General features: G+C 42.7%; 1 protein-coding gene across 2 annotated transcripts in view; it reads right to left on the reverse strand.

Moving 5' to 3' along the window:
• Positions 1–875: 875 nt before the first annotated feature.
• SCG5 (secretogranin V) overlaps positions 876–27,109 on the reverse strand; it is a 32,840-nt gene continuing 6,606 nt past the window's right edge. For both annotated transcript variants that reach the window (XM_044272140.1, XM_044272141.1), the window contains exons 3-6: positions 12,263–12,412; positions 8,567–8,676; positions 3,341–3,394; positions 876–1,009 (exon numbers count right to left, since the gene is read on the reverse strand). In XM_044272140.1, the coding sequence (XP_044128075.1) occupies positions 920–1,009; positions 3,341–3,394; positions 8,567–8,676; positions 12,263–12,412 (404 nt within the window). In that variant the 3' untranslated portion in view covers positions 876–919. The remainder of the gene's footprint in view (positions 1,010–3,340; positions 3,395–8,566; positions 8,677–12,262; positions 12,413–27,109) is intronic.

Here is a 27,109-nt window from a genome sequence, read left to right on the forward strand (position 1 = left end):
TAATCCCTCATTAGAACTGTTTTAGGCTGGGCTGTGAGCCACAAATGCTCCGCTCTTTTTTTACTTCTTTATCAGATCTCATCACGTCACTCATCTACCTAACAGAACCAGTTCACGTGCCTGCTCAATCGTGCCGTCAGCCATGGCCAGGCGTCCGGCTCCTCCTTCATTGCTGACCTTTCTTGAACTTCTCTATCCTTTCATTTACACTTCTTTGCGACAAAACTCTTTCTCCATACAGCGCACAAAGTCTTGGATGAATATCGGCACCAGACAAAAACAGGCCACAAGATCAGCCATTGATTCTCACACCACAGTCACAAATGAACCGATAATTCAGAGCAGTGACTGGGGAGATTAGGTCAAAAAATGATGTATTTGCCTCTTCTAATTAAAATAAATTCTACAGCCGGAGTGCAGATAGTTTTTGACTCACCTTCGTATATGATGTATATCCCAGTATCATTTATTTTTCAGCTGTAGGTGAACTCAGGTAGGTGTAATCATTAACTAGAAATCATGTACAAGGCATGGGCGGGGGAGTGAAATCTTTATTGCGGTTATTTCTAATTTACAGTATTGAAGAAGGTAGCGAGCGATCTCCGCAGCCAGACACAGGAGGCAGGGTCTTACTGGTAACTACAGCTGAACACTGACACTATGTGGCAGCAAGCAATTGGTTAAACTTCCTCTCAAAGCATCGCAAAAATGCACAAGAAAAAGATACCGCTCTTCTAATTTAACAGAAAGCAGAAGTCTATATTTTTTATTACCTATGACAACATAATGTTATAAATCCAGCTGGTTCCCATTCACAGGTCTATAAATAATAAACAGGCTGCCAGTCAGTGGGGCTCTGGAGCAGCAGATAGGACGCCGGCCGGATCACAGCAGAGAACGCTCACTCATTTGGTTTTGCTTATTCTTCCTCTTCACCAGAGAAATGCGGAACAGACTTCTTGGCTACAACGCTGTCCAGCCTCTGCCCCTGCAGGTATGGATTCACCATCTGCCAGGGGAAAAGGTGGGTGGTGAGACGGAAGATGGAGACAAGTGGGACTCTGTATGCCATGGATGATAGATAGAGAAGAATAGAAGAGAATATAGATAGAGAAATAGATGAGGAAGGCTCTAGTGTTTTAACCGAAATAGTCGCGTCCACATGGGTGAATAAACTCTCTCCTTTTTTCTTTATTTGAGAGTGCTGCCGGTTTGCATTTTGTTTGTTTGTTTGGGCATTAGTCTTAGGGTCCATTCACACCTCCGTATGTGTTTTGCGGATCCATGGATCTGCAAAACACGGACACTGGCAATGTGTGTTCCGCATTTTGTGGACCGCAGATCGCCGGCATAATAATAGAAAATGCCTAATTTTGTCCGCAATTGCGGACAAGAATAGGACATGTTCTATTTTTTTCGGGAACGGAATTGCAAACCAGGAAGTGCGGATCTGCATTTCCGGATCCGGACAGCACATAGTGTGGCCCCATAGAAATGAATAGTTCCACAATTCCATTCAGCAAATTGTGGAACAGAATTGCGGACATGTGAATGGAGTCTCATCTCATTAGGCTTGCGACTATTATATATTTTTTTGCCTGGTGCTGCTATTTTTCTTATGGATAGAATAGATGATAGATAATAGATAATAGATAGATATAGACAGAGATAGAGAGTGATAGATAAATGAGAGATAAACGATTGATATATAGATAAATGATAGATCATAGATAAATAGATAGATACTGATAGATAGATACTGATAGATAGATAGATAGATAGATAGATAGATAGATAGATACTGATAGATATTAAATAATATTAGCATTTAACAGGTCATGTGACTTTTGCTCGGTTTACATTATGTTCTTGTACATTGGCTTATATTGTGGGAAAACCTCCTGAAGTATATGCCGAGCACAGATTTGTGTTGCAGTGTAAATTGGAAATGTATAGGGAGTGTTATGTATTTTACTCTTAGTGGAATCCCTTTGTATTCAAAAGCTATAATGGCGCTGATTTACCAAGACTGGCATGTGCTGTGCCAGTGTGGATAGGCCCTGAGCCACCAGAGGATGCATTTAATTTAGGATGAGGCACAGGCCTGGTCCCAAATTAGATGCCTCCTCTGGCAGCCTGTGCACCAGACTGAAAGCTATGGCAACGTGGAGTTCCTATAGAAGTCATTATTTACAGCAATTTCTTGCAAAAATAAGGATAAATGTGCCCGCCCATACCCCTGCCCCCTATTTGGAAAGTGGTGAGGGCGGCGTAAAAGCTCCAGTTGCAACTAAAAAGATCGCAATGGCATTTAAAAAGTAGCAAAATAGATTTTCAACCCGGAAAGTGGCATGGGGGGGGGGGGGGGGGATGATAAATCACTACCTGTGTGTTTCAATACAGTTAAAGAAAAAAAAAAAAAAAAAAAAAAAAAAAAAAAGGTATACTACTGTGAAGGAATACTTTTGAAATACCTTTGGCCCATTATTGGCTCTGGACGTATTTGGTGAATATATTGGGAGCATTTCCCGGCATACATGTCAAATGCACACTACAGGCTCACCCCAGGAATTACATCTCCATGCTTTTCTCATGTCTATCTGTTTCTCATGTCTATCAGATGGCCTGAAGGAGGTCTGCTGACCAAAAACGTTAATTTATAATCTGATTTGCAGCTAAAAATGTATTGAATGTGATTTTGTCATGTGCGCACGTTTTCATTATCCATTGTATTGCCTCCTTGGGAACCTACTGTGGGCACCTCTCCTATATGGGGTGCCATGATTTTCCCTTCTGTTGAGGGTACGCTATGAACATGGTGTGCACATTGGACTTCTGTGGATAAGTGTTGATTTTAGTACAAACCCTTTAAGATCTCTAGGGCAAATAAGCTATGACTGCAGTGTACATAAGATGGGTCTTAGAAACTCAAAATGTGATGTACTCTTAGTATTCCCATCCTCAAAATCACCAACATTGTTTAAGCATGTTATAGGACCCAGAAAGTAATGTCATTCAAAATCAGAGGTAGAGGTCAAAACACCCCACACTGTCACCCAATTGTAGATTCCAGAGTCAACAATTGTAGGAGGCTTTGGTTGGTGCTACTCTCTTTACAGTCCTCGTATCAATGATTTGACCTGTCATTTTGGCAGGTTTGGGACTGTATGGGGTACAAAATCCCCTATTCTACCCCCTGTAGCTTTTAAGCTCATTTGCAACTCTTGATCTCGTCATTCAGAGGAACAGAGGCTTCCAGTAACTCCTACGAGATGTCACCACCATACAAACAACATTATCCATGTCAAATGCACACTGCAAAACCCCCAAAAAATATTACCCTCTTTTTCCTCTGCGAGGTGCCCTTCATCTTCTCATAAAGTAGTTTTTTATTCTGCACAAAGAATAAAAGCAGAGGTCAGAATGCTGGCAATAACTATATTTTATGTAGCATTAGCTTGTAGAAATAATGTTCAAAAGTGCATTTTACTTTACAACGTGGTTATGGAGAGCAGACTTAGGTAGGACTATTTTCCTGTGCTACAGGCTTATATTCACGTGTCCATAAATTACTACAGGAAAAATGTAAATGTCAAGATAAGAGCAAATAGTGGTGTACATAGAGCAGAGGAGACACAAAAAGGAAAAGTAAGCGACCTTTCTGTTGCTGGTTCATGCCCTTTGTTGCCCTCTCTCCACTTTTCATCCATAGGTAAGCCATTCTGCCCAATTTCCCTATTACTTTTATGCTAAATTTGCTGTGAATCTGAAGGAAAGCCCAAGAGTGTAGAGCCAGCATAAGCATGGGCTCCCCTTCCCATACACACTACACAGTCGAGTTCCATTATTCTGACCACCAGCCAATTTCCAGAGTGACCTCCGTGTGCAACACAAGCATCAGCTAGACGGGCTGGGAGTGACTCAGTAAGGTCTTGGTAGGTTGTCACAGGTATCTCAAGCAATGCTGATCCCACAGCTGCTAGAGGGTGTTTGAGGGAGGATCCATATAGCGAACACAAATATCAATGTGGTCCCACAGATGCTCAGTTGAGTATAAGTCTGGGGAATTAGGAGGCCAGGGGAGTACTTGGAAGTCTCGGTCATGTTCTTCCAACCAATGTTAGACATTTCTAGCCGTGTGATATGTTGTATTGTCTTGAAGACAATTAGCATGTATGGTTGTACTTTATCTGCAAGGATAGATTGATACCCAAATTGGTTGAGAGCTCTTTACACATGGATGAGTGGGCCCAGAGAATTCCACAAAAACATTGCCCAGATCATAACACTGCCACCACCAGCTTGTCTTCTTCCATCAATGGCTCCAGAGTGTTTGTTCTCTGATGTTTCTTGCCTGACACGCCAACGCCCATCTTTTCACTGACGTTTGACTCATCGGAGAAGACAACCCTTCACCAATCAGCCTTTTCTGCTGGTGCAACTTCGTTAGTAGAGGTGCAGTGACCATCCGTCTGCTTCATACCCCACATGGAGTAGGGTTCCCGGAACTGTTGATTTAGAAACACGTCTGGTAGCCCCTGGTTTATTTTAGCTGCTCCACTGTATTGTGTTGGTCCACCCACACAAACCGTTGTAGCGGATGTTCACCTCTCACATTAATGCCATGTGGTTCTCCACAAGTTCCACATCACTTATTCCCAATGGTGCCATTTGTCCACTCACAATACACTTTTCACCACAGCAGCACAGGAACAGTAGGAAGTATTCATAATAATCTGCTTTGACTGCATAGATGAATTGTATGGGCTGGTTCTATGCTACCTACATCCTTGAGGGCAAATTAAACAGGGGTTGCTCAAAGTGATGAACATATTACATCTTCCTACAGACGATAGAGATGACGGATAACTTAAGACCTACAAGTTGTGAAGCTGTCATCACTTTAATGAGTGTGAACTCTGTACATTTACCTATTACCGCTGCCCCAGGTAGTGCACGGCTTTTTATTTTTCTCTAGCACCTCCTGTTCCCGAGTCCTGTCCCCAGATACGGATGTAGCGGAGTTTACATTCACAGTCATAACGCATTAACCAAATGTGATAACTCACTAAGAGTGTGTGTGAACTCTGCTACATCTGTACGTGAATCCATTATGGCTTTTCCACGGAGGCAACTACAGGGAGTTTCTTCACTCTGATGGGGGCAGCACCATAGCAGCTAGAGCAACTCTAAGGGAGAGTTCACATCCGTTTCATCTTCTGATCTGTCAGAAGAAGAGAAAAAAAACAAAAACTAAAAACCGGATCCTGGAAAAAAACGGATCCTGGTTGCATCAGTTGGTACCCGTTTGAGCCATTTCCATCCGAGATCCCCGTAGATGGAAAAAAAAAGTACTGCATGCAGGACTTTTTTTCCCAGTCTAAAAAAATGGATCTCAGACAGAAATGGCTCTAACAGATGGCAACTGATGATGTTTTTTTTTACAGGATCCCGGTTTCTTTTTTTTTTTTTGTTTCACGGATCGATCAGAAGAATGGAAAATGAAACAGTGATTTTAACTCCCCCTAACACAGTGATTGGACAGCAGAGGGACGAAAATCACGAAAATCACTCCTCCTGGAGTGAAGACTCCTGGTAGTCACCCTCTTGGTGAAGAAGCAGTGGATTCGTGGATTTATCCATTTTTTTAGGCTCTGGCTCAGGAAGTGCTAGGAAGAAGAAAAGCGGTAAACTCAGCAGGCCAATGGTACTTGGTAAATGCACTTAGTGGTGACAAGTCCTCTAAATCTTCTTGCCATTTTATTTTTTCAAAAACTTCCATGAGCACATGATTCATGATAGAACATTGTACTAAGACGACCGTTTATTTTTTATTGGTCCAGGAAATAAAAATACATAGCAAACTGTTAAATGTAGAAATTTCCCACCATGCCGTGTTAAGAAACCTGTGTATGAATTGTATACGGCCTATATCCGCTGTCTCCTATAGGCACTGCATAGTTTTTTATGCATAAATACTGATTTAACTGCACATATTCCCCTAAACATTCGCAGAAAATACTCCACCCAGTTATAAGTATATACAATTATTACAATAGTTTAATAGTGCTATTTAACGTAGAGAATAAACGGCAGATATGAATTGATGGAGTGTGGAGCAGAGCATTTCTCTCATTATATCCCACTAGACTGATTGATCTGGAGCCAGTCTCCCTGATCTCATTGATTTGCTCCGTTTTGTTGTTTTTTTTTACAATCTGGATCTAGTCTAAGATCTGGGGATACTTTTCATAATTTGGGATCATTATAAAAGGCTCACGACAATTTTCTCTTTAAGGACAGAGGATTTTTTGGCCTTGGGGATTCACATCTGTGTAATTCTTTCCGTCATGTCTGGACTCAAAGATTGTGCTGGAGAAGTAGGGGTTTTCCACACGTACCAAGACTAGAAAATGGATAAGACTTTCCAATAAGTGACAGCAGACTTTTCTTTTTATACGCTCACAGAGGAGATAGCAGATGTATAACACTGACTGTGTGCGCCTAGGGATTTATCTAATGAATCCACTTTTTTTTTACAGGGCTAATGAAAACTACTTTGATTTCTAAGCAAATAGCAATTTCATCATGATTTTTTAAATGTTATTAATGTATGGGCATAGCGTATAGGTGCTTTGCACTGTTGTCTTGCGGCACTGGGGTCCTGGGTGGCACCTGGGTATACACTATATGTTCTTTCCTTGCTTCTGTAGGTTTCCTCCAGTACAGTACTTGGTTTTCCTTCCACTCTCTGTAACATACCGAGTCGTCATCAAGCTTCCTATGGAATTGGCCTTCACATGCTTGTGTTGTATATTTAATTGTGAGCACCACTAACCAGCAATAACTTAGACTTAAACTGGATTGGTAACTTGAAAAGTAGACTGTTCATAGAGGAGGCTACTCTATTCAGGACGCTCATCTGTTAGGATAGGTTCACGCAGAGTTTTTTGGAGGAGGTTTCAAGGCAGATTTTTCAGCCAAAGCCAAAAGTGGATTCAGTAGGAATCGGAAATATAAAAGGAATTAAGCTGGATTTACATGGCCTGAATACCAGATGTACAGGCGATGTCAGCAGGCTGAGTTCTAACCAGGAGCAACAGTGCAGGACCGAAGGATGAGGCAGAGGCGAAGTCAAACAGGCAACAGGTCAGGGCAGGAGGCACAGGTACAGGTCAGGCAATCCGGTTCAGCAACAGGAGAGTCAAGGCAAGCAGGCAGGGATAAAACAGGTAGCAGAATCCAGGAATACAAGCGAATATCAGGAACCTTAGAAGGACACAAGGACCTTGACACTCAGGCATCTAGGAAGGGGGCTGACCCACATATATGTGCAGGAGGGCTAGGATTGGTCAGCAAGGTCACATGATCCAACCCAATAAAGCACAGAAAGTGAGGCAGGGCCTTAAGAAAATGCTGCAGGAAACAAGCAGCAAGCATGCTGTGGCCAGGGCTGTAAGGAAACACTGGTAGCAGATCACCGCTGAACACGGCGCCCAAGACAGCAGTAGTAAGCAGGGGAACAGCGGCGCAGCAGCCGCTGTTAGACTGGGCAGCAGATAGTGTTATCTAAACAGCACTCTGCTGCCCATGATTTTTGAGAGATAGCTACAGCAATCGCTTGACCTCAAACTGTGGAGGTGATTGCTACATGTAAATGCAGTGCTTTACCTTCACTTCACAAGCAGCCGACTGTTGGGAAGGAACAATTCATTCCCAACAATAGGTTGCTCCATTCTCCCCCCCCTCCCACTTCCTGCTGGACCGATCTCTGGCTTTGGCCTCAAAACTTCCTCTAAAAGACACTCTGTGTGAATCTACCCTTAGCCAGTGGACTTAGCGTGGATACATATAAACATTCTACCAGCATCTCGGCTCCTTCATTTTTCTGACTGGCAGAGGAAGAAGGATCTACACTGATCAAACATTGGTGGCCTATTTTATGGCAAGATCATTCATGTTCTAGCCCTGGGAGAACAGCAGCTACTCTCACAGCGAGTAAAGGCCAGTTAGATATGCCAATATGGGGGCTTAGTGGCCTACTAGCGATTAGAAACACTCATAACTGTCTACACAATCGCCCTGAATTCATCAATATCTCCAATGCCATATTCAATACTGTGACATGTCTTCTATTGATTAAACAATTTAAGTTGACATGCCACAAAGGCAATTCTGCATTGTTTTTATTTTTGCAAAAACTATAACACTGATTGAGCATGTTAATATCACTAGGCTGTTTATATTAGACAACTCTTGTGCATGCTCTTATCTGCTGTCTAAATGGGCAATAAATTAGAAGACCCTTGCATGACCTATGCTCATAGATAGATTCATAGATTGTATCCTGGGAATACAAATTGATGGCCAACCCTATTAGTCTGCAGTACCAGTTACATGTACAAATGTGCCACTGGAGAGCTATGTCTCCTTTGATGTGGACCTTCATCGATGACACATTGATGGTCTATCCAAAGGATACTTATTAGTATAATTTGACAAGCAAGTTGATTTCAGGTCATTGGAAAGGCATTACAGAGTTAGAATGAGATAACTAGAGACTTACCCATTTGTTCAATCCTGGATAGTTGTGTTCCGGGTCATACAGGTTTTGGTGAAGCTGGTACTCTTTGCTGAACTGAGCTGTGTCTGGTGTATCCACCAAGCATCCTTCACCTGTTTTCCAAAGGAGAAGAAAGTTGATAAGATTAGGTGAATGTTCCTGAAGATCAATGGAATGTAGTGCTCCAGTGATTCATGTTTATGGAGAGCACACAATCAGTTGGTAATGGGCTCTAACCTAAAGAAATGTTGCAGTGGAATCAATGGGCTATGTCTTGTATTACAGCTCAGCCCCATACACTGCCCTGTTTCTGGAAGAACTAGGCAGACCAGTCAGAGAATCCCAGATCTGTGCCGCTTTGGGTCCAATCGGTTATGCTTGTCTTCTGCTTACCTGTTGGACCATTACAGTCAGAAAAAGAACTTGTGCAACAAAGGAAATAATTGCAATATTAGCAGGAATAATTCACACCAAGTTTGGTGGAAGCAAGGTTCGATGACCATGTTAAAAAAAAAAAAAAAAAGTGAAAAAACAATAACAAAAAACAACTCTCATATCATCATCATCATTTTACAGATCTGATCTCCATGAAACATCCTAAAGCCAGATGAGTGTATTAGGACTATGCAGCAGCTTTGTTTGGGAAAGGTTTACTTGCTTTGTCTTTGGAGGACCCAGGGGTTGTCTGAGATAATTAAAAATCTTGGATATCCCCTACAATTGTTTTAAATAAAAAAAAAAAAATCTTCACTCCTTTCTCCAGTGCCGTTTTCTGCTCTGCCGATCCAGTACAAACATCAGGGGTGGCATGTTGGGATATGACACGCAACTATTGCAGCTAATTGTTGTTCCCAGTGGTAGACAAATGAAGACCGTGATAATATATATATTTTTCTTTTAAGCAATTTGAGGGATTTCAGTGATTTTAATGATCTCAGACAACCCCTTTAATAGGTTCCAGTACTGTTTGAGGCACTAAATATACAGTTACTGTACAGATCAGTATCATGGCCATCTGTAAGCTGCATGACACTGAAATAAACGAGGCGATTTACCAAGCTAAATGCACCAGAAATTTTGCTTTATTTCACCCAAAAACCTGGGGTACGTGTAGCCCACAATGCAATTCTCCAACCATCTACACACAGGTAGTTTCCACGTGAAAGAGAAGAAGAGTAACACACAGCTCAGGAGCAGGGACAGACAAGTACTAATGGCGCATTGTGTACCCATCTCTGGGACCCTCAAATATTTGGAGAAGGGGGATCCATTAACCCCGGTTGACAATTGAGAAAGTATTATGTGAGATGGGGGTGAACCTCTATGAATGGGCTATCTCCATTGTAGTCTATAGTAGTTGTGAAATGCTAAGCTGTTACTACAAGACCCATAAACCATGATTCATACCTGGTCTCCTACTCTCTGGAGTGCGTATTAGTGGGAGAAGGGGACCCCCATCATCACAGCAGATGGGTGTCCTGGAAGGTGAACTTGCAGACATTTATGATATATACTTTTGATATGCCATGTATGACTCCGATATCAACACCCCTTAAAGTTTCAGGCCGGGGACACATGGTGACGTGTCACTCAGTATGAAGATTGCGATGTTGCATTACATGGAGTCAGTGTCACGATCTGATATGAGACACAAATGTTGCAAAAATCAAACAAGGTTGGATATTTGGTTGCAAGTCTCAAGCAACTTTGCCATCATAGACCAACAGACCACAGCGCAGTGACTTTCCTGCAAGCTTTTTTTTTTTTTTACATATTTTAATAAAGTGCATAGGCCGGGAAGAACAAAGTTAGAAACAAGTTTGTTCCAATATAATTATATTCTATATTTTTTAGACCCACATTACAGTGTTCCCTTCTTTACACGGCGATGGATCTACCTACACTATGACCCCAACTGCCTATACATGGCTTTGGCTAGACTGTGACTTTAGAGATATACAGCCATGGTCACACACTAGGGGAGGATCTGTGACCTTGTCTGTGTCTGCGGTGGTAACTCATTTACCAGGTACACTTTCACTTGTGCCTTTGGCAAAATGTTAATGGCTGCGGGTCCATTTAATGACTTGTTCATTTACTCACAGACAATGGGACGCCACTGACCAAATGCACGAGGAGGTGGAAATGGACACAGAAGGTGAAAGTCATATTTGGGTATACTGGCCAATTCTGAATGTCTATGTTGGTCCTTCCTCATTTTAAAGATAAAGGTAGCTATTTCAGCGCGAGGAATATGGCTTATTATACAGCAACCTTACAGAACACTACATGGTTCCCTATTGTGCATGAGCATTTCCACACTGGACCACGGAGGGGTCTTGTATCCAGAAGAAAGAAGATTTTTACAGAGGGGAGATCATAAAACCACTTTGTAGTCATGCCCTGGAGGGAGAAGCTGAAGAAGACCTCTGCTCTGTTGGACCTCATATAAACATATTTTGCCCTGAAAATGTTGTAAAAGTCAGTAAACAATGTGTTTGCACTTTCAAAAAGTACCAGCCCCATTATTTCTAGCTATAGTTGTCGGTCTCAGCTTATGGACCACTACCAATGAGAACTTCTAACATGTCTCTAAGACGTGTGAACTATTTTACGTATATGTAACAGACACTTTGGCTGGTGATTGTACACAAAGTGGTTTGAAGCAACGCTCCGGGCTCCCCTTACTAAGGCTTATTCCCCTCGGTGTATTACATATTTTTTTTTTTTTCACTGATGGTCTAATAATCTGCAGTTTATAACCAGTTTGTGTACTAGAAATCAGCCTGCCGCGCTTTGTGGTGAGCCGGTGCTAGGCTAGCAGCCAATCTGAGGAGGCAGAGCTGCAGGAGGCGTGTCTTAGACTACTTTACACTCCCTGTACGCACTGTAGATAGACTGTAGTCACAGATACAGCTCTGCCCTAATAGAGGACCGCTAGAAAGCAGCCAAGAAACAAACAGCAGGTAAGTCAGTACTTATACAGGGGATGATTATGTATCATTTTGATATCATATCAAGTGGACAATCACAAATCACTTTAAACTTATTTTAAAGGCCATCTGTCAGCAGATTTGTACCTATGACACTGGCTGACCTGTTACATGTGCACTTGGCAGCTGAAGGCATCTGTGTTGGTCCCATGTTCATATGTGCCCGGATTGCTGAGAAAAATTAGGATTTAATATATGCAAATGAGCCTCTAGGAGCAACGGGGGTGTTACCATTACTCCTAGAGGCTCTGCTCTCTCTGCAACTGCTGCACTCTCTGCACTTTGATTGTCACGGCCAGGCAATGTAAATGTGATCACGTCTGGCTGTGACTTCTCCTAAAGTCTCTTAAAGTGCAGAGGACACGGCAGTTGCAGAGAGAGCAGAGCCTCTAGGTGTAATGATAACGCCCCCGTTGCTCCTAGAGGCTCATTTGCATATATTAAAACATCATTTTTCCCAGCAATCCGGGCACATACGAACACGGGACCAACACAGATGTCTTCAGCTGCCAAGTGCACATGTAACAGGTCAGCCAGTGTCCTAGGGACAAGTCTCTAAGGTCTCTGTCTCTGCCTTTCTTTACTAAAACGCATAATGAAGTTAACAGAGTTGCATTGTATTATAAAGAAGTGCCAACTCTATGTGACTTTTGTTTGGTCTGTTATAAAGCCATATAAAAATGTACTGACAATAAACCAACTATACCTGTTTTTCCAACTGGACATGGGTTAGGAGGGTTTGGATATCCTTGATCTTCCCGGAAGTCTTTAGGAATGTTGTCCCCTGTTAGTTCTGCTACAATGTTTGGTATGTTACCATATGGTCCCAGGTGCTGCAATCCCTCATGGGCGCCACCTACAGGCAAAGTATAAGAGATGACAAAGAAAATATATAACATACAGGAAAGTACTGCATTACTTCCACAAAACCTTGACATTTTGTAAAAAAAAAAGAAAAAAAATGACAAGCTGAAATAGTATTTTTTCGTATTGATGAGGCCAATTTGTCAGTTTTAAGGCACCCCATAGATCTATGGTAAATTGCCCTGTTCTCTAGTTAATTGCTTCACAAGATTAAGGCCATCAATATCAGAGTCCCATGAAACCCCTTTATAGGGGTTTTCCAGTAATTTGATATTGATGACCTGTCCTCAGGATAGGTCATCAATATCAAGCTGGAGGGATTCTGACTCCCGGCGCCGTAGTGAGGGTTGCAGCCTGCGCACAGCGCCATACACTGTATAGTGGCTGTGCTTGGTATTGCAGCCTACTCAAATGGAGCTGAGCTGCGCTTAGGCTATGTGACCGATGAACATGACCTCAATGGCCTAGAAGAAGACCACAGCGCTCGCCTCAGCCTCTTTATACAGCTGGTCAGACCACCATAGACCTGAAATTGATGACCTACCCTGAGGATAGGCCATCAATATTGAACTTCCGGGAAAACAACTTTTTAAGTAGAGCATTTTTTTAAATAAAACCCCAAATTGCACCCTCCCCTTTGTGGACCCCTATTCCTTAGCCTGAATGGAGGCTTAGATACAATGGTTGTAAAGGGTCAAAATCAAGATACTTCAGAAATAGTGTTGAGCGAACTTGTGTTTTAAGTTCGGCGTCTAAAGTTCGGGTTATCGAAGTATCCCGTTATGGATTCCGCTACCACGGACCATAACGGAATTTAGAATCCATAACGGGATACTTCGATAACCCGAACTTTAGACGCTGAACTTAAAACACAAGTTCGCTCAACACTACTCAAACCAGCGAAGCCCATGTGAAATGCAATATGCAACCAAATCATTTCTAATATTGGTCAATTGCTGTCCACAATGCAAAAGAAAAACGGATTCACAATAGTGAATGTGACTGTAAAATGCACTGGGTAGAAGGGAAGGATACAATCTGGCTGCAGCGAGAGGTAGCACCTGGCAGTAGAGGGAGTCTCTATGGCTGCTCGTTACGGCTATACAAGTTCCTTGGAAGTCGGGATAAAGTGTCAGAAGTCCATAAATAGAAAAGCAAAGTCTCCTTGTATGAGCGATGCTTGCTGATCAATATGCAGCGCGCCACTTGTAAGCAGTTTGTTTTACAATGTGTCATTTCTGATACATGGATCCCCCTCGTGCTCACATCACAGACCCTGTGGCACCGTGGGCTTCCCATAAAGAAAACAGAGGTACTTAGCAGGCTCCAGGGCGCTAACACATATCCAGTTAAAGTTTAACCAAGTGACAGCATTCCTTCCACTGAGAAAACACATCTCTCCTACAGCACTTGGAAATGGAAGGCAGCCTGAGCTGTAGCTAAGGAACCACTGCAGCGTCCATCCGTATTTCTACTGTCTGCGCATATGAAAGGTCACGGCAGACGTTCGCTGGGGGTTATTTGCTTTCAGCCTTTTGCAGCACATTTATAGAAAATGTACAAAACCTCCCTGGCTAGAAATGCTCTTGTCTCCATGAAATCAGTTTTCTGAAATTTCAATATTAAAAGGGGTAGGCCGCCAGTTTATATTACTAGCTGCTGATAAGCATTATAATGCTATTGGGGCTGATGTCCGATAGTTTAATGAGAATAATTCATGTTCACATGCAGGTTTGTTGACCTGTGTGCCAGCTCTGCGCTGAGAAAATGGCCACTGACAGGATTTCGTCCATAAGTGGCCCCTATTAACTTAAACAGTGGACAGACAGGAAACCTAGCGCATGCGCAGTCCCTCCCTAGTGTAAGTGAATGGAGGCCGCTGATGGACAGGACCTTCCATCAGCGGCCATGTTCCAAGTGCAGCGCCGACATGCAGGTTAGGAGACCTGCATGCAAACATGAATTATTCATATAAATATACATTTAATATCAGTGCTAATAATTTAATAATGCTTATTACTAGCTGCATGCATGTGCCGTTACCAGCTAGTAATATAAATCAGCCAACCCCTTGAAAGGATACCTAAACTTTCACGCAAAGCATGGGAGGTGTAGCCAGTGGCGTTACGAGGGGGGTGCGGGCCGCATCAGGTGACACCAGTGACGGGGTGACACCTGATGGCTGCGGCGGCAGGGCACCGATAGGCTGCCGGCACAAGGGCCCCCCCCCGTCGGTGATCTCTCTGCTAGAACACGATGACCACACGAAGAAGCGGTCACCAGAAGAAATTGAATAGCATTTGGTATCTCAGTCAGTCAGCCAGGGAAAGTGGGGTGCACCTGACCTAGGGGGGAAAGGAGGTAATGGGGTTCAAAGCATTGGGGGGGGGGTCTGCTAAGCTAACGGATGCCCCCCTACGGCAGTAGCACCCCCATAGCCCCATATGTGGCTAAAAAAATTATTGCTTGGGGGGGGCGATACCATTTTCTCCCGCACCGGGTGACACCAGCCCTAGCAACGCCACTGGGTGTAGCAGCAGACCCTATATACTTTCTATGCATCCGCACTCTGCGTGCTGCAAAAGCTGGAAGTTGGACAGATCTGATATTGATGGTGTATCCTAAGGATAGGCCTCAAATATCAAGGTCGCAGAAAACTCTTTTTAAGGAGTTCTCTAGGAATAATGATTAATTTTTGCACGTGCCTCCATAAACAGAAGATTCATACTTACCTGATCCCCGCTTATCTGGTCCTCCATGCTGTCTCCTGCATGTCCATATTCCTAGCATGCTCTACTGCAGCCAATGACTGGTTTCAGCGGAGCACGTAACCATGCCCGCTTTGCGGCAGAAGTATACACCGCACAGGGAATGGAATATAGACATACAGGAGAGAGCGTTGAGGACCGATGCAGGGGGGACCAGGTGAGCATGAACCTTCTGTTTACGGAGGCAGGCTGGGGGCACATGCAAATAAATAATCATTCCCAGAGAACCCCTGTTCTATGGTAAAGTCTCAAACAGTGGTTGGTCTACAACAATGGTGGCCGCGCTGCCGCATTGTGACTGGCCTGCATTCTTTGCATGTACGTTTTGGATAAAAAAAACATGATTCTACCATGCAGAGGAAAAAAATTTTACTTTTGCAAAACTAGCTAATTCATCTGGTTTATTAACTAATGTGGATAACATTTTTTTTTTTTTTTCAGTTTCAACCTGATGTACGAAATCAGAATAATATGATCCAATGACCCATATGATCCAATCTCCTGCATCCAATGTGAATAAGGTTCTGCACATCAAGAAGGACCCAATTAAAAATGAATTCTTTATTATCCAAGGTCAAAAACTCCAGCTTGAGTCACAATATAATCTCCACATCTTTAAGATTTTTAGCTGCTAAGATTATATCATGACTCAAGCTGAAGTTTTTAACCTTGGATAATAAAGATTGAATTTCTTGACATGCAGAACCGTATTCACATTGCATTTTGGCCAGTGTTCTCCAGATGTTTCATGTACTGAGAGGGTTCATTATCATGTGAAGGTGAGCGGGGACCTGTTGTACTAAACTCCTGCATGGCTGCTTCTATATGCACGTCTAGATGTAAACCACCAAAGGCCCCTTCAAAACAGCCAACAGTCAGGGGTGCAGAGAGTCAGACCCCCCTCAATCTGATATTGATAGACTACAAATTCCTCAGGCTAGGCCACCAATATCCTGAACCGGAAAAAAGACTTTAATGATAAATTTGACCACAGCATCTTATGGTGCATGCTTTTTTTATAATGGACACGCGCAGTATGCTAAGTATTTTGAGGGTTTATTTTTTGGTGTGGGGGGGGGAAGGTTCTTTTTTGAATATCACTTTTCTTAAAAGTGGGATTAAATTGCAAGCCATTGTAAAGTTGATTTGACTTATAGGTATTATAGACAGTTGAGCTGGTGAAGAAATAGAACGTATACAGGAGCCGGAAAAGGATTGGCCCAGCACCTTGGAAATCTTTGGAAGACGAGAACTGGCACATAAAACAAAATAAAATAAAAAGTGGTGGTCTAGCTCTAGCACATAGGAAAATAGGGAAAGGAGTAGTCGGGCACATGGTTAGTCATAGGGCAAGGGGTGGTCTGGCACACAGGAGAACTATCAAAAAGTCTGGCACACCAAGCGTACCAGAGACAGGAACGGTTGTGGCATGAACCAGAGCAGGGAACAAGTGGTCTAACACAAGTGCGAGTTAGAGAAGGAGAGCCTTCATCAGGGGCGCTGTGTGTACTATTGGTATCAGGCTAACAGCAGATTTCTGGCCTGCACCAAAGGCCCAGAAGGAGTCTCAGCGTGAATTCCCAGTGAAAGCCACCATTGAGTGGAGGGGCAAAAAAAATACCTACTAATGATCACAATCGTCAAATGAATCCCCATGAAAAGTGACATGTTATGCAGGAAACTGGCTTTACTAGACATGTCCACCATGCAAGTGTAAAGGGGTTCTACATGGTTAGGGTAGTTTACCTCTAGCGCTAAGATCTTCCTGCAGGCTGTTCTGGCAGAGTAACAGCCTGCTGGAGTTCATCGCATCCGGCATAGCTGGAAAGGGCTGGAGCACCGTCAGGCCTCATGGACCATATGGGAACATTGGGACCCGGCCAACAGGGATCCAGCCTTTTTTCCAGCATTTGTGCCAGGATTCGGCCAAACAAAAAAAAGTGTGCTTGCAGCGGTTTTTGTCCAGCCGAATCCCGGCACTAATGCTGGAAACAGGCTGGATGACTGCCAGGTTCCATTATAGGCAATGGGATTCGGCAGGGAAAGGCAGTATCCGGCAATACCGGATGTGAAGAACTCCAGCAGGCTGTTTCTTTGCCGCAACAGCCTACCAGAAGACTTTAGTGCTACTGTGAAACTAGTCTAAGAAAAACATGGCTGCCTTCCTCCTGAAAAGAGTGCCACACCTGTCCATGCATCTAGTATTGCAGCTTAGCGCCATTGAAGCAAATGGAGCTGAACTGCAATTCCACATCCAACCTGTGGACAGGTGTGGCGCTGCTATTAGAAGAAAGCAGCCATGTTTTTCGAATCCTTCACACGTTCCGCAATGCCTGCGAGTGACACTGATGTTACCTTATATACTACAAACCACAGTGCGTTTTAGGGTAAGGGATATCCATGTCTGTGGGTTGTTTTCACTGTTATTAATCCTTCACTGACACAAGTATCTCTGGCAATAGGATTTAAGGCTCCAGGCGAAAAAAAAAAAATACAATTGGCAACATCTGTTACCCTACTCATTCATATTAATGACCGCCATCACTACAAAGAGTCAGCGGCTCCACCTTGTGCTGAACGTTAGGTACTACAACCCATGCTATGCATATGATAACAGTTAATGAGATATCTTTGTTGATCATATGCAAATGCCTTCCCTGCGTGATGGTGAATAATACAAAGCAGACGGGTTCCTATTCCTACGCATTTCATCAAAACACTATGTCATGTAAGGAGTGGGGGCTTGTGTATATAAACCTTTCCCTCCCATGTCTGCAATGATTTGCAGACCCCAGGAGATAAGAAGGGATCAGAGGGACCCTCACGCACAGGATTTTTTACAGTAGAGTCAAGGTCGCCTGGTTTCCAGGAATCCTATTCATCAGGTCCTCTTGATTTCTTCCCTTAGATCATAGCACAGGAAAGCTCATTAATGTTAACATTTCAAGTTTAGACTATATATGTCATAGTTAAACATCCAAGACCTTCAAAGGCAGTTAAATAAAACTTGGTACCTACAGGCTATAAAAAAAAGCGATGCCACAATGCTCAGTACTAGGTGGGTATGTGCTATCAAATTAATCTCAGTTACCTGACAGCCCATTCAAAGCGATGCATGCACAAAAAAGCTATGTAAAAATGCAGACATATAGAAAACACTCTCCTAAGAGACTCCCGGTCCCAGCAAAGAAAAATGTGGACATGTCTCAGAACACATGGAGAGTTTGTCAAAGCCAGAAGGTCACTTTATGCTCAAAGCTAAAGTCAATATATTCACTAGGAAGCTCTTTTCAAAATGCAGATTTTCCTCTCTACCAGTACACTGGCTACATGGTCATGAAGAAAGCAAAGACACTAATTAAGCTTGTCAGGACAGCAGAGTCAGATATAACAGAGTTGAGTTTGCCTGCCATTTTAATGCTAAAGACTGCTGGAACCAAGATAAAGCCTGAAATCTGCTTTAGAAAAATGTTTATGGAAATTAAAGCTGCTATTGAACTTCATCTCAAGTTCTGGACTCAAGTTCTTTCAAATCCCTCAATTATTCCCCCCTATTTATTGCTTCGGAGCCAAAGCCTGGGGTCCAGCCGTATCCAGGTAGGAGCACCGTGACCAAGGTGACATTTTAGGCCGCTCGGCATTCCTATTCCTGGGTCGCAACATAGAGGGCCCTAGGGGGAGGCGCTTGTTGCAAACCCATCTGTAGTCAGCACGGTTTCAGGATTCTTCCTGCTTATCAGTACATAACAGCTAGATTACCAGTACCCTGCTCCAAGCCAATATACAAGGAAAACATAACATAACACAATGAGGTGCTTGAAGTAGGTTAGCAACCCCAGCACGCTCCTAGGAGTATGCAGAGTCTTCTTATTATAGTACTTCCTAGATGGATGACTTCTCCAGATGGATGTCTCTAGTTTGGTTGGTATTAGAGATGAGCGAATCAAGTTAAAAAAGTTTTGCACCTATGACGAGGTGTCTCCGAACCGGAGGATGCTCCTCTTGCCACTTGGTTGACAGGGCCAGACATCTCGGCTGGCCTTGACAATCTAGTGCTAGTGCAGCTGTTCTAAGTAGCTGGAAGTGTAGCGACACCATCGCTGACCCAGTAGCAGAAGCAGAGCCTTAGCGCTTGAGCCTCTGCTTGGGGGCTGTGCTCAGGTGCAAGATTACTACAGGGGTAATATCCTTAGCTTTGGGGACATACAGGTGCAGAACTCTTCTTAATGAGACTAATCGATTCACTCATCTCTAGTTGGTATGAGCAAATTTGCATACTTTACAACCTAAAGCATTGTCTGAAAAATACGACTCCATATACTACTGTGCCTCTTCAATAAGATTTAGCACACACACCCTCCTCCAAGCTGCGGTTACCCAAGGAAGCTCTGTGTGGCTACTCATTTACTCTACAGCAGCCATAATGCAGTTTTACATGAAGCTCATTCAAATAGTAACATCAAGTCCTCTACAACAGGGAGGACCTCCCCTGAGGGCACTTGGTATTAGGACAGGGGTTGCCCAAAAGGGACAACCTCTTCAAAATGTTAATAAAACCATGCTGCAAGATAGAACTGCATACCAGTAATAGGACATGTCCATGCAGTCATCATATTAAATAGGAAAGCCTTAATAACAGATCCGTTAGCAGCATCTTATTTATGATTTCAAAGCTGAAAAGTTATCATGAAAAAAGTAATGGCAATGTATTAAAAAGATGCTAGGACCCGTGGTGGTGAACCTATTCCAAGTTCCTGACTATATGGTTCTGGACAAAACGTAGGAAGCCAATATGGTGAATTAAATGATCATAATTACTAATGATATGGAAGATCGAGAGAAGGACATGGAAGATAGGACGGAAGATAGTGTAATAGTATAATTTATCTTGAAGAGAATTTGTCACCATGAAAATGCAGTGCAATCGGCAGCATGTTATAAAGCAGGAGGAGCGGAGCAGATTGATGTATAGTTTATAAAGTTTTGTGGGGAAAAAACATATATTGTGTAAATTGTCTTATTGTATTGACATCTCTTCCTGTGCTTAGGAGTAGTGATGAGCGAACTTGTGTTTTAAGTTCGGCGTCTAAAGTTCGGCTTCCGGTTAGCGGAGAATCCCGATATGGATTCCGAATTCCGTTGTGGTCCCTGGTAGCGGAATCAATAATGGCCGATTATTGATTCCGCTACCACGGACCACAACGGAATTCGGAATCCATATCGGGATTCTCCGCTAACCGGAAGACGAACTTTAGACGCCGAACTTAAAACACAAGTTTGCTCATCACTACTTAGGAGTCATATGGATGGCCTCACCCTTGACTGGCAGTTTCCCCTGTATGTGTAAGCAGGGTCACACTCACACTGGGAGGAGGCCCACCGAAATTCTGATAAAGCTCCAGGGTCCTTGCTGGTAACACTATCAACATTGGGAAGAGTTTGGCTGATAAAGCAGCCTTCGTCAGTCTAAACCGCCACCCAGCGCACCCTGGGTGGCCACAATTTACAGTGCAATAACCTAGTGGAGAGGACACAGATAGGGTGCCTTCACACGCTGCAGACTTTGTTGCAGAATTTACCGCGACTCAACATCCGTTCCATCCGTGGCGTACATAGAGAAGTAAGGGCCCCATAGCAAGGATCGAACCAGGCCCCCCACACAGGACAGAAGGGTTCCCGCCTAAACCCTTTTCAATGACCCATGGGCCATTTTTTTCACTGCCTCATTTGCTAAAAGTTGTTCCTTTAGATCAGGGGTGCACAACCTTTTTTGGTCTGGGGGCCGCACTGTTACATCACACTATTTCAAGGGGCCTCAAAAAAAAAAAAATACATGTTAATCCGCGCTTGTTTGCATCAGCCTATTACACAGGCTAATGCAAAGTGGCTGGGAAGGAATGATCACTACCACAGTCATTCCTCCCTCATTCACTTCTATAGACTATCGGCAGCACATTCCTGATTACACGGCGAGATGTGCTGACGATAATTGGACATCTTTCATCTTGATAAAATATGCAAATCATCCGACAAACGAGCAATTCCTTGTTTATCGGCTGATCAGCGGCACGATTATACCGGCCAGATATCAGGAATGAGCGCTCCTATCAACACTTGTTCCCAGTAATTATCCTGAATATCGTGCCGTGTAAGAGGGGCTTCAAGATTCCCTGGTAAAAAATTATTTTTAACACGTTCCACACGTTGGGCGTGAAACCAAAAAGATTCATAACCTCTGTTTACATGCGGTTGGATATGGGCATAGTCACTTGTACCTCTCCAGCCAAAGACTGGCTTCAGTGGTGATGTGGCCACAAGCAGTGTGTCACCGCTGAAGCCAGTCATTTGCTGGAGAGGTGCTCCGAGACCGGAAGATGGAGACTGTGAGAGCAGCACAGAGCAGGAAAGTAGGAATCTTCTGTTTCAGGGACTATGCTGCAGGAACTGGTTAAAAATCATTTTAAACTGGGAAACTCCTTTAAGTGGTGACGTTTTCTTCCTGCCTCCTATTCACAAATAAGCGCTTTACTTCACTGCAGAGGACGGTGCTCACTAGTTACTACTGCCTCCTGCACCCCCAGATATACTGTAGGTGCCCTGCAATAACCAGTAGGCACTTTCCCTGAGGGCTCACGCACACGGCCATTGTTTTAGTCCACATCTGAGCCGCATTTATTTTATGTGGCTTGGATGCGGACCCATTCACTTTACATGGCTGGTGTCCTGCGGACCAAAAGAAAGGGTACGGTCATATGTATGAGGCCTTACTAGCCGGGAAAGCGCTTATTGGTTAACCCTTTAATGACCAGGCCTGAAAAGGCCTTAATGACCAGTCACTTTTTTGTAATTTCGCACTCGTGGTTCAAACACTAGTGGTTTGGACTACCAAAATAACTTTTGCAGCTTTTTATTGAATAACACAGGGCTTTTAAATATTTTTTTTTTGTTTTATTAGGGGGAAACTGTACAATTTTTTTTTTAAGTCATTTTTATTCAAACTATAGCTCAATATTTAAATATGCAAATTATTATAAATTAGTTCCCTATATGTGTTGGATCGCTTTCTTATATAATATGTATAGTTTCACATGAATGGAGTGATAATTGTAATGGTTTTGGTTGGTGTGGGCATTATTTTTTCTTTTATTGTATTTTACCATTTTTTCTTTTTTTAACTCTTTAATATATTTCTGCTACAAAAGACCTTTGGGGACACTGACTTATTTTGCACATTTTCCTTTTTTCCCCCTTTATTTTGTATTTTTTTATATTTTTGTCAGCACTTTAATATTTCTTTTTAAAATATATTTTGCACTTTTTCCTTTTTATAGTTTTCTTTTACTTGTATTTTATTTATTTTACATCTTTTTACTAAAATTTTATTATCTTTTTTTATATATTTTTTTGCAGCAATGTATGTCCCCCAAGCCAAGAGGTTAAAAAAAAGAGGTTAAAAGACCTCTGGGGGACACTGACTTGTTTTTGACACTTTTTTTTTTAAATTGTATTTTCAATAATTAATTTTTTTTACTTTTAACATATATATTTGCCACATAATTTGTCCCCAAAAGGTCCATAAAAGACCTTTGGGGACACAGACTTTTTTTTGCACTGTCTACACAGTAACTGGAGCATGCAAAGGAGCCCCAGTTACAGGGAAAACCAGACTCCTGGAGAGGCTTTGTACAGGGCAGGGCTGGTGAGGCTTTGCAGCCCTCTGCCCCTGACACCCGGCGACCACGTGATCGCCGGGTCTAAACTGCACAGCGTGCCGCTCACCTTTGTGAGGAGAAGGCAGAAGCGCTCCCACACTGTCTCAGACAGTCGGAGAACCCGTCATGCTCCTGCTACAGTGTGGGAGCAGGAGCTGTAATGCTCTGTGATACAGCGTTGCGGGCAGAAACACAGCTGCACCCCTGCTTTACAGTGTAGAGTCCTGACCAAGTTTTCAACTCCAGTGGAAGAGGAGATAAGTGGGCCTCCTCTTGCTCTCGGCCCCATAGCAGTCGCAATTCATTTGAATGGAGGGAGCAAGCTCATGGATGAATGGAACGGATTTTTTGTTGTGGAAAATTCTGCAACAAAATCCATATATTGTGAAGGCGGCCTTATAGCAGGTTCTCTCTGCAAAGTCAATATTTCTGATGTTCCTCCTTCTGCCTACTCAATAGTTGGGCCCAAGCTCCAGTTAGCTGAAGGTCCCCCAACTTCAGGTCACAACGGATCAGGAAGTCATCTCTAATGCTGCCAGGTCACGTGTCCTGCCCTTATATTAGCTACCTCTTACCCACATGGGAACGTGAGGCCTTAGCACAAAACTAATATATATATATATATATATATATATATATATATATATATATATATATCAGTATACCAGGCTTCTCCTGCTCTGCAACATGCTGCCTGCAGGTGCGACTGGTTCCTTTTTACCCTTTAGCATCATCCACCATACATGTACATTGGATGTCATGAGTTTACATATGGCGCTGCCAAAACCATAATATGCCTTTCATTTCTGAAAAATCTTTTTTTTTAAAAGGGGGCTTTTGTGCCTTTTTTACATTTTGAAGAAAATTAGTCATTAACACTTCCCTAAATTTTCCAGCAAGTTTTATTGTGTTATGAGGCTTTCTTAATATATAGATGAATAAGACTCACGAGGCCTGATGAAGGGCGTGTATACAGCACATTACAAAAGCTGCCATCACGGTATGACGGGACAATGTTTTCTCTATTATGTAGTGGCAGCGTACATTCAGATAATGCAGCCTACTAGCTGGAAACACTAATGGCTGATGATTCAAACTAATTAGGTGGGCGGCTTGAAGAGTACTCGTTCTAGGTACACGGTGACTGACATTTCTAATTAACATCCTTGGGCTACAGCTCTTTTCTGTAAGTGGAATTGATGGTTGATTTATAATAAAGTTCAGCCATGAGTGCCCTGTAAAAAGGGAATTTACCATTTCCACAAGTACCAAATTGGTACTCAAGACATCTCTCCTTTGTAGAGAGGGCCAACAGTCTAATGGTGGAAAATGCGACTCAGCCACCGTTACATAAGCTTTTGTTGGCGGTTCATTTAATGTACCTGACGTAACCGAATTTTCGTTCCCAAAAGACAGAAGATTACATGTAAACAGCAAAATCATGTCTGAGTGTTGCCAGACCTTTCAATGTATGTGGTCGAGTCTCTGATCACATTTTGTGGACCATCATGTATATTCTCAGTGTAAGTGTTTATCCATTTTTATTTTCAGATAGTTTTGAATCCAAAATAATGGCTAAAACTACAATTTCGAGTTTTAAATGGTCATTAACTTCTCACACAATTTTGCATAAATCAATAGTACAAGCTATAACAAGAAGCTTTGTAGCATGTATCAGTGAGAAATGTCTAGCTCCCCTGTCATCAGCTGTTTACCATCTCGCCCCACCCCTCCCCAAATTGCTTTTCACTTTGAAAAATGCAGACAGGATCATCTCTGCAGGAGGATCATATCACACATGTCAATGCAAGTCTATGGAGAATGGAGGAAGGAGGAGTGAACAGGAACTAACAAGTGCTTCACAAAAATACAGGTCAGTTCTTCTCTTTAATGTCCTTCATTATCCTGAGGCTGCAAGAGACTGTGAGACAGTTAGAAAGGAGATTCTCCTCTACTTTGTGTGTGTGCAGTGGATGGCAGATAGTCTCCACCCATCATGTCGGAGAGCACTGCAAACTAGATGTTCAGCAAGCACAGAGGAAAGCGTAAAAAGCCAGATACAAGTCTAGCAGTCTGCTATATTACCAAAGCCCCACAACAATCTGCGGTGTCTGTCCTTCTCTCCCTAGTTTCACTTCGCTCCATTACCACACACAGCTGATATCTTATCAGCTGTATGTAAGATTGTAACTTATTACAGCTAGACTGGTCAGGAGGGTGAGAGAGCTCTTTAGCTAACTGCACTGAACATCTGATGTATCCCGTCCCAGCTGTCTCCTGAGGACGGACTTTGTCTGTGCTAGCAGCAGAGCCACCATTTTATTTCTCCCGATGCTTGTCTCCTAGTGAAAACAAGACATACACTATGTGCAGAATTATTAGGCAAATGAGTATTTTGACCACATCATCCTCTTTATGCATGTTGTCTTACTCCAAGCTGTATAGGCTCGAAAGCCTACTACCAATTAAGCATATTAGGTGATGTGCATCTCTGTAATGAGAAGGGGTGTGGTCTAATGACATCAACACCCTATATCAGGTGTGCATAATTATTAGGCAACTTCCTTTCCTTTGGCAAAATGGGTCAAAAGAAGGACTTGACAGGCTCAGGAAAGTCAAAAATAGTGAGATATCTTGCAGAGGGATGCAGCACTCTTAAAATTGCAAAGCTTCTGAAGCGTGATCATCGAACAATCAAGCGTTTCATTCAAAATAGTCAACAGGGTCGCAAGAAGCGTGTGGAAAAACCAAGGCGCAAAATAACTGCCCATGAACTGAGAAAAGTCAAGCGTGCAGCTGCCAAGATGCCACTTGCCACCAGTTTGGCCATATTTCAGAGCTGCAACATCACTGGAGTGCCCAAAAGCACAAGGTGTGCAATACTCAGAGACATGGCCAAGGTAAGAAAGGCTGAAAGACGACCACCACTGAACAAGACACACAAGCTGAAACGTCAAGACTGGGCCAAGAAATATCTCAAGACTGATTTTTCTAAGGTTTTATGGACTGATGAAATGAGAGTGAGTCTTGATGGGCCAGATGGCTGGATTGGTAAAGGGCAGAGAGCTCCAGTCCGACTCAGACGCCAGCAAGGTGGAGGTGGAGTACTGGTTTGGGCTGGTATCATCAAAGATGAGCTTGTGGGGCCTTTTTGGGTTGAGGATGGAGTCAAGCTCAACTCCCAGTCCTACTGCCAGTTTCTGGAAGACACCTTCTTCAAGCAGTGGTACAGGAAGAAGTCTGCAAGGTAAGAAAAACATGATTTTCATGCAGGACAATGCTCCATCACACGCGTCCAAGTACTCCACAACGTGGCTGGCAAGAAAGGGTATAAAAGAAGAAAATCTAATGACATGGCCTCCTTGTTCACCTGATCTGAACCCCATTGAGAACCTGTGGTCCATCATCAAATGTGAGATTTACAAGGAGGGAAAACAGTACACCCCTCTGAACAGTGTCTGGGAGGCTGTGGTTGCTGCTGCACGCAATGTTGATGGTGAACAGATCAAAACACTGACAGAATCCATGGATGGCAGGCTTTTGAGTGTCCTTGCAAAGAAAGGTGGCTATATTGGTCACTGATTTGTTTTTGTTTTGTTTTTGAATGTCAGAAATGTATATTTGTGAATGTTGAGATGTTATATTGGTTTCACTGGTAAAAATAAATAATTGAAATGGGTATATATTTGTTTTTTGTTAAGTTGCCTAATAATTATGTACAGTAATAGTCACCTGCACACACAGATATCCCCCTAAAATAGCTAAAACTAAAAACAAACTAAAAACTACTTTAAAAAATATTCAGCTTTGATATTAATGAGTTTTTTGGGTTCATTGAGAACATGGTTGTTGTTCAATAATAAAATTAATCCTCAAAAATACAACTTGCCTAATAATTCTGCACTCCCTGTAAATAATGAAAGCCATTTTAGAAAGTGTTTATAATTTACTAATATTTATGTATTTTCAGTAATTGTATTCTCTTAATATCCGGAGAAACCCTTTAAAGGTTGTTTTAAAAGGGTATTCTGGTCTACTTGGGAATGGGGCTATAACATGAATGTAGAATTTCACAATTCAGATTTTAATTTGTCAGAAGTGTGAAAATCGTGACAGTTTCATGGAAGTACAACATTTCCTTTTGCTACTGGAGGAAGTACCTCCGGTAGCAAAAGAAAAGTAAAGTTCTGGTGGTTGTTTTTGTTTGAA

This window comes from Bufo gargarizans, chromosome 11 (assembly GCF_014858855.1).
Source record: "Bufo gargarizans isolate SCDJY-AF-19 chromosome 11, ASM1485885v1, whole genome shotgun sequence".
NCBI classification, from domain to species: domain Eukaryota; kingdom Metazoa; phylum Chordata; class Amphibia; order Anura; family Bufonidae; genus Bufo; species Bufo gargarizans.